Source organism: Vigna radiata, chromosome 8 (genome assembly GCF_000741045.1).
Source record: "Vigna radiata var. radiata cultivar VC1973A chromosome 8, Vradiata_ver6, whole genome shotgun sequence".
Lineage (NCBI taxonomy): Eukaryota > Viridiplantae > Streptophyta > Magnoliopsida > Fabales > Fabaceae > Vigna > Vigna radiata.
The window spans coordinates 3888502-3897639 of NC_028358.1; the positions used below are offsets into that span (position 1 = coordinate 3888502).

A 9138-nucleotide genomic window follows, 5' to 3' on the forward strand; every position below is an offset into this window, starting at 1 on the left:
AATTGCAAAAAATGAGAATTAGTAAATAATTAATTTTTAGAAATTTCATTCTTGTTTTCATGAGCATATCATCACCCATAAGAGCCAAAATTGCAAAAAAAAAAAAAAACAAGAATTAGCAAATAATTAACTTTTAGAAAGATCTTGAAGTTGAATTTTAGTTCATAAAGTTTAGATTAGAGGAGACTTTGTGATGTTCACCAATAAACATAAACTTAATCCAATTAAAATAAGTATATGAAAACTTTCATTAAATTGCCCTAATGAAATCATACAACAAAAATAACAATACAAACAAAAGTAGAATAGAAAGACAGAGACAAACTAAACAAGTATATATGGAATTTAAAAAACGACACGGAACAAAGAAACTTAAGTCACACTTCTTAGAAGAATTACCAATGAGTAATAAGGAGATTTTCTATTTTCCTAAATATTCAAGATGATATTGAATTATAAAAGAGAACCCTTTCTATCAAAATTTAACTATGATCACTTTTGTCATTCAAATACAAAGTGAATTTACCAAGGATGGAAGATCCTATTTTTATATTTGAGAATTTAGTAAAAGGAAGGAAAATTCAAATCATGTGCCTTTCCTCCAAAGGTGCCACGGATAATAGATATATACAGCATATGACATGATTTGGCTTTCTTTTCATGTTTAGATTGTTGTAAATATGTTACATATTGTTCCATGTGGGTGTATATTTACTTTGTAAACTTAAGGAAAAAGAAGTTTGCAGGAGTCATGACTCCCTTTGACCTCTTAAAAAATCTATCTTTAAACTCAAGTACACATAAATTAGCTACAATTGTTACAAAAAGATAATAAACTTTTATTAAAGGTCTAATAGATTCGGAGGTCCTTATTTGTGTAGTTTTTCGTCAAGTAGGTTCCTTTATTTCCAAGTTGATCAATTTGGTCCCTATTTATGAAAAATTCGAGCAATTCAGTCTGTGCCATTAACTTCTCTGGACGACGACAAATTAGTTGCCCGTTGGCTAAGTGAAGTGGCATTTCATCTGAAAAGTACGTGGCACGTGTCATCCCCTTCCCCACCTAAAATTAAGGTTTGCCAGATTGGGGGAAACCTTGCTTTGCACTACGCCGTCGCTGAAGGAAATGAATGCTACTTGCTTACAATTCGGACTTTCCAGATGACGACCACTTGGTGGATGCTGTGATTTGCATTTTTGGTTCTTGATTTTCTGAGTGCAGGTTTGATAATGACATATTTTACCATGATTTCAGTGATGAATCAAGAGAAATTGTCAACCCTTTCCTAACTTTTTACCTTGTAAATCCTTGTTTTCTTTTAGTTTGATTAAGTGGTTGCACCCCAAGCTTTAATGAGATATTTTGTTCACTAATCCTTGCTTTTATGTGTTTAAGGTAATTGGAAGAAGTCTATGCATCAAAGGAAGGCACTGGAAACCAAGAAAAGCAAGAAAAACAGCAAAAATGAAGAATCAGAATTCTACTAAAATCAGGCTCGAGCCCCCCCAGTTTTGGGGGCTTGAGCGCTAGTGCATCAGCTCCTGAAAAGTGACTAACGTGCGCCTGAGCGCCCCAGTTTTGGGGGGCTTGAGCGCCAACTTTGCTGATTTGGCAGATTTGCCCTATTTCACTTGGAAGCGCGAAGAGCTTGGCATCTTTTGCTACTCAGATGCATTTTCTCTTATTGGGAGCTCTTGGAGCGAGCTAGGAGCTGTGGGAACAGTCCTTTTTCTTCCTTGGGTTCTCTTCTTTCTTCCATTTCCACCATTGTTGTAAGCTTGAGCTCTCCATTCATGGAGAGCTAGTTTCATTATTGTTGGGGGATTGATGTAACCACTAAACTCTTATGTAAAGCATTTTGTTTTGAATGAATATATACCTCTTTCATTGATTGTTAGTGTTTAATGTCTTTTCTTAATGCTTGTTGTGAAGTTGCTACCCATGACATGATTTAGGGTTTCTTGATATTGGGAAATGTTGGGTAAACCTTGACTTGGGTTAAACACCTAAAGGAAATAGTATCTAGCGATAGAACTAGGACTTTTGATGTCTTAAAATCTCATTTCTTAATGCAGAAATAATCATTAGGTTTTCCAAGGGATTGGAGTCTAATGAGGAAGTCTAGGCTCTTTCTACCAAGGGATTGGGGTTTGAGTAAATTAGTAGGTTGACATTGACATTTTAATGAAGAGGAAGTGATTGTCTATACATAAGAGTGATGCAGGTGAAATCATACCCCCAACAATACCATTCCATATTATTTCTCATCTTACCATTTCCAAGTGTTTGAGTGCCAAAGATCACTTTTACTATATATGTTTCATATTTACTTTAATTCCACTAAAACCCAATTTATGGAAGCATTCTTTAGTCTAGGTTAGTTAGAAATTATACGATTGTCTAGTGCAACGAGTCTCTTGGGAAATGATATCCGGTCTTACCGGTTTTATTACTTGAAACGATTTGGTACACTTGCCAAAGTCTCAACAAGGTTGTAGTGCATCTGGATGACGATGATGATGCGAAAAAGGGGGTCATGGTTAGGCAAGGTGGTTGCAGCGCGATTCTGGATCTGTGTTTGCTTTGCAGGTTGAATTGTGATGGCTTCTTCAAGGAACGATTTGGAAGCACGTTATTTCTGCGATTGCTGGGTTTATTGTAGGTCTGATTTTGATGCAATTTTTTTATGCGGTGATGAAGGAGATTTCATGCCTCGACTTTGGTGGAGAAGCTTTGTTGCGATTTCTGTGGAGAGTTGGGTGCTACGGTGGAGATTGGGCACTTGTTGCACGAGACGAATGGAGGTTGGTGACGCTACTAGCGACGAGGGTGGTTGCGCGATGATGGTCTACGTGAGTGAGGCTCAAAGCTTGCGCAATGTTGGGTCATGGTGGCGGAGCGATGTGGCGGCGCTATGGTGGTTTTGCTGGAGAAGATGAAGGTGCGAAATGGTGGTTATGCGACGCGGCTTGGGCGTTGATGATGCGTTGGAGAGGACGGTTGCCGGCGAGGATGGCGGTGACGATGTGGATGATGGGGCGGCTAGGGCTTCTTGGAGAGAAATTAGGGTTTGTCTGGAGATGGTGATGATGACGTGTCAGGGTGGTGACGTGGCAAGGACTCTCTTAAACTTTTTTTAAATTAAAATATCATTTAAGTCCACCTTAGACAACATTTTTTACGTCGTCTAGAGAAGTTAACGACAGAGACTGAATTGCTCAAATTTTTCATAAACAGAGACCAAATTGATCAACTTGAAAATAAAAGAACCTACTTAACAAAAAAACTACACAAATAAGGATCTCTGAATTTATTAAACCTTTATTAAATGATGTGAGCTAGACACACCAATATTGTTACTAAAAAACTTTAACAAACAAATAAGATATAAAAATGAAATAAATGTGATATATATATATATATATATATATATATATATATATATATATATATATGCTATAAATTAAAGTTAATTTTTTTTTATTTTGAAAACAAAGGTAAAAAACCTCTTAAAATCATAATATTAATCTTTCTTTAACACATTTTATTTTGAAATTGATAAAAGCACATCTTCCTAAACAATGTCTTAACAAATCGAACCAATTCAAGGTAATTATAATTATTTTATTTTATTTTACTGTATTAGAAATTTAAAAAAAATATATTTCGAGAATATAAGATATCTTGTACCGAAAAATATTTGGATAAAATATTTGAAAAAAAGAATTGGAATGTAAATGTATGGAAATATTTTGATTACTTTAAATTTTAAAATCTCAAATTTCACAAAATATTAAGAATCTAACATTGTGTATTTTCTCATTTGTATGTTTTTCTCTTCGTATCTTTCTTATTTGTCTTTTCCGACTTTTTATCTTTCTTCACATTTTTTACTTTCCTTTTTTTTCCTTCTTAATCTTATTTTCCTCTCTCTTTTCGTTTTCTCTTTCTTTCTTCGTCGTTTTCTCTGTTTTATTTCTCTTCTTCTTTTCATACTCTTTTTCTTTCTCCTGAACTCTCTTTTCTCTATAAATACGAGTTTTAAGAGGTTAATATTAATTTTAGCTAACATTAATTTTGTTGAAATTTTAACTTGTTTACATAATATTTTGTATACACAATACTAAATTACGTTATCAGAATTAACAAATTGAAATTTAAAATATTTAAATTTATTTATCAAAATAAAGATTTAAAAAAATTCAAATTTTAAATATTTAAATTTATTCATCTCCACACAATCTAAATCTTATTCCAACTTTTATCATCATGACATAAGAGAATTAATCTCCACTAATTTGAATGATGGTTATTTTTTATTATTTTATTTGATGACACTTTTTAATTTGCTAACTTATATAATCCTTAAAAGTGTACTAAAAAAAAGAAATTTTTATTCATAAAAAGGACATACTTTAAATACATGAATATTTTCATAATTTTTATTTTTAATTTAAAATAAAAAAATAAAAATTATTTAAATATTCTTATTCTTAAAATTTAGAATGTATAATATATGAAAACATTTTTGTGAACTAAAATTTGATATACTTTAAAAAATTATATATATATATATATATATATATATATATTACTAAATAAAAAATACTAAGTAAGAAAATAGTTAATATGCAGTTAATATTAAATTTGACAAATTTACACTGTGTAAATAATAAATTGTATCAATCAAATCTTTACATTCTTTCAAAGTAGATTAAATAAAAAAATTGATATACTTTAAATACTAATGAACCCTCTTTTATTTTACTTTATATTTTTATTTTACTTAAGATGATGAATAATTCCTATTATTATATTATGTTTACAATTATTTGATTTATTTAAAATATATAGTAAAGTAATATTATAATATAATTTTGAATTTATAACATTTAATGTATACAAAACTACAAATACTTTCACAGAAAAACTCAATATTTGATAATATGTTAATACTTCAAAATTGTTTTATCTACATCTTTAAAAGTTTTAATATTCTTATAAAATAAATTTTATATCACTCTCCGTCTCCTTTTCCATTTTGTAATAATTTACGTCTTTCTCTTTTTTTGTGTTAATAATAATATCGCATCGCTCTCATAAACCGTTTCTAAACATTTATGTAGATATTTCATGTCATGAGGTTCAGATAGGTCATAGGGTGAGATGAAAAAAAAAAGAACGGGTGAGTTTGGATTCAAATTTAAAAAAAAAAAAATTATTTAGAATTTTAAAACTCATTCTTCTCAAAATTTGTTTGTAAATAATTGCGAGAGTCTTTTAAAATTTAAAGAAAATAATGTACTTCTATTTTTTTTTAAACACAATAAATTAAGCTATTCATTTTAATTTGAATTGATAAAATATAAAAAGTTTAATAAATTGAAAATAATTTACAAATACAATATTATTTAATAAGCTAGACAATTTACATTCATATCTGTAAGAATATATATATATATATATATATATATATATATATATATATATATATATATATATATATATAAACATTTGATCTGAACAATGGGTTCAAACTCCAAACTTGAACCAAGTTAAAGAATATATATTTTTACGAATATTAGGTATAGAGTTGAATTCAGGAATCAAAAGTGTACTTGACATGCCTGATTAATGTTTTCTAATATTCACAGGTTTGAAAAGTAATAATTCAAGAACATGGTGTATTAACATCTAGTATACAGTTAAGAGAGAAGAAAAGTAATAAATTTATAGGTTATGTGATATGACAAGAAGAAGAGAGATAGAAAAAATAATAATAAAGTGTGTAATAAATGTAGACAACCAAAATGTCTATAATCATTTTCATTGTTTGAATACTACCTTTTTTTTAATTGATTTTTCAATCTGGAATGACCCAATTCTTGTTTAAAATAGATTTCATACAATTGAGAGAGAGGAAATCCATCATATTGTATGATAAATACATTGAAGAGTTATTGTGCTCAAATGTGAATTTTATAATACAGAGGTCATTACTTGCTTAATGTATGGGGAGAGCACATAAATGTCATCAACTTAACATTTCAATCTAGTTCTACCACTTTTGAGTTTTATATATATTTTCATTGCACAAGTGACATTTTTTTAATATGGAGAATAACAAGAACCAAAAGAAAATAAAAAAGAAAGAGAGAAAATAGCAAGAAGAAAAACAAAAATATGTACTTTAAGCTATGATTATTGGTTTCTATACTACATTCGGATAGCATTATGTACTCAATGATGGTTATGATTTCTATAGTGCATCACCATAAGCATAAAAAAACTATATAATAATTGGGCTACAGCAAAATTTCCCTATTCTAGTTTAGGGATATATATACCTGAAATTCCACCGAAATATGATATACTTATCCGTGAGTATACTTATCCGCTACAATCTAGCTAGCAACGCTAGCTTCATCCACTTATCTGTGAGAAAAATGTGTTTTCCAAAAAAAACAACATGAAAACAAGTAAATGAAATAATCTAAGTAGAGCAGTATTCGTGAAGCAATAAGATGTGAGGAGAAAAGATGGGATAAGTGTAATTCATTATTTGCATGAATCACTATTACATGACACCGAATTTCATGCGATAAAAATTAAACTCAATTAATTAGTGAATTATAAAGATGTGTACCGTGTAAACATAAGGATCGTAACGCCCTCCCGAGCCTGATCTTTTCACAGCATCCACCCTTAGCAACCTAGAGACATTATTCTTTCCATCAGACAACAAAAATAACCACATTTATATGAGCATTAAATATCAATATTTAGTATCTTTTAAAATGTTTACTATTATTAGAATTGTCGCAATTAACATTCATTAAAGAAAAAGTGAGATTCAATTTTTTGCTAAATTTTAAGCATTTATTTGGTGGATAACTTTATGATGGATGATTAAAAGAAAGAGATAATAATGTTTGGTTGAGATTATTTAAGGAAAAAATAATCTTAGGAACAATGAGAACATACTTGTACTTTTATATTATTTTTCCAATGTATTTCTACTCATACCAGTGTCTCTCTCCTCCATTTAACACATTTACTTTTTCTCTCATTTCACTTCATTTTCCATATATTTTCACTCGTATTTCTTTTCATCTTACTCATTCTTCTTCTTCCTCTCTATTAAACACATCCTGAGAGTGATTTGTTAACCTTATTGTGTGTATGAAAAATCCAAGCAGTTGGTTCGTGCTTGTTTACGCTACAATAACAAAATCAAACGGTTAATGATTTCAATCCGCTGAAATCAACCATACTAAACCTATTATATTTAAATCACGTAAACGTTTATGTTGCATGGCACAATATGCGTGTTTGGGTGAGAGAAAGAGATTACATTCTTAGAGCTTTGCTGGTGTCGGGGCTGTCACCGAGCATTTGACGGATCTTCACTTCAGAGGAGTCACCGCAAGAGAGCAACTTGAGTATGGCTTCGCCACGCCGACGCAGGTGCGGCGAACCAGATGGGCGACTCAACGGCTCGGCCGTCTCAGGTCCGATCCCGGCCACACGCTCAACAATCGCGCCTCTGCATCTTTTAGCGTAGCGCAAGCTTCGCGCGCTGGAGATGCCGCTCGAGCTACTCGACAAGCAGGAAGAGGCCTCGCCGGAGGCCGAAACAGGAGAGAGCATATTTGCAGCCTCGCCGGCATTCTGCTTCCGGTCGCCGGAGCACGATGAGGTCCACGTGACCTTCGATCTTATCTTCCTTGCAATCTTTCACAAAACTAAAATCCTCAGTTTACATAAAACAATCCAGAAATTTGTAACATAAATAGAAATTATCAATCAAATAATTAAATCTCTTATCCTCTCCTTTAGACTCAATCATACATTATCAAATCCAACAGAACAGAACAGAACAAAACGGGAAATCACCAGAAACAACAGCAACAAGATTCATAATCTCATGCTTCCAAACACAAACACAAACAGAAAATGAAGCGAAATAAACTCTAAAATGCAACCAATGAGAAGGTAAACAGAAATATATAATCGACCTTAAGCTTCATCTGATTGTAACGCAAGATAGCAGAGAACGATACACTGTGCGATTTGATCTCTTTGTCTGATGAATCACCACTATCATTGGTGAGAGAAGAAGATGAGGATTTATTAGAACAGTAGGAAATCGATAATTGTCCGGAATGCGTGGTGCTGTTGCTTCTCCTCTCTGGAACTGCATCACTTGAATCAGAGCGAAACCTTCATATAGAGAATTTTGTGAAAACAGTGAAAATCGAAACGAAGAAAAGTAGAATTGAAACTGTGGCAGTTACTTTGGAGTAGAAAGCATGAGAGAGGGAGGTGAGGTATTGAGAAGAAGCAGAGACGATGCAACAGTTCGTTCTTCCGAACTTGGAAACGAAGACATTGTTCTCTCTCTCAGTTTTTCAAATTTCCCGGGTATATTGAAATGCTTTCAAAATTTTCTCTCTCTTCGTCCATGTTTGCCGCGTGTGTCCTAACCGTTTTAGTTTATTGTTATTATTAAGACACAAGAATAATACTGTCATTTATATTATAAAAAACAGGAATAATAAAAAAATAAAATAAGTTTTTCTTAAAACTTAAATTGGTTTATAAAAAAATTAGAACAATTAAATGAATTCTTACAACTAAAATAATTTTAATCATAAATTATAATTTCATTTTTTTTATTTTCTCTATTTTAAATACTTTAAGAAAACCTTACAGGTTGATTGTTATTCTCTGTTCTTAGATATGTAAGTTTATTGCCTAACTATAAGTATTTACTTTAACATTTTATTATATTTAGTTAATGGTAATTCTTTTATATGGCTTAGGAAGTCAGAAATATTTTATTTATTTAATTTAGAAGAAATAGCACCTCAAGTTAAACTGGACACCAACCATTACCTTTAATTTAAAAATTTACTTTTACATTTTTATATTTGCAAGAAAATAATTCATAATTGTTTTTACACCCGATTATCTTATTTTACTTTAACATGTAAAAATATAAATTTTTTAAATAATATAAAAATAATATATTTTTGATAAATAAACAAATTAAAATACTATATTTTTATAAATAAAATAAGATGTTGGCTTGTAATTTTATTGAAATAAAATAAAATAAGTAAATGTATCATTTA

At 30.7% G+C, this 9138-nt stretch overlaps 1 protein-coding gene across 1 annotated transcript; it reads right to left on the reverse strand.

Moving 5' to 3' along the window:
* Window positions 1–6573: 6573 nt before the first annotated feature.
* On the reverse strand, window positions 6574–8393 carry LOC106770087. Its single transcript, XM_022784565.1, has 5 exons — window positions 8299–8393; window positions 8020–8224; window positions 7878–7931; window positions 7356–7735; window positions 6574–6714 (listed from the first exon to the last, which is right to left on the reverse strand). Exons 1-5 carry the CDS (start codon window positions 8391–8393, stop codon window positions 6624–6626), a joined length of 825 nt encoding a protein of 274 aa, XP_022640286.1. The 3' UTR covers window positions 6574–6623.
* Window positions 8394–9138: the final 745 nt, after the last annotated feature.

Coding starts and splice junctions, on each gene's coding strand:
- LOC106770087 (XM_022784565.1), bottom strand. CDS start 8,393: ATGTCTTCGTTTCCAAGTTCGGAAGAACGAACTGTTGCATCGTCTCTG. Junction 7,736..7,877: donor GTGATTTCCCGTTTTGTTCT/GTTCTGTTCTGT, acceptor GTTTTGTGAAAG/ATTGCAAGGAAGATAAGATC. Junction 6,715..7,355: donor ACCAGCAAAGCTCTAAGAAT/GTAATCTCTTTC, acceptor TAATGTCTCTAG/GTTGCTAAGGGTGGATGCTG.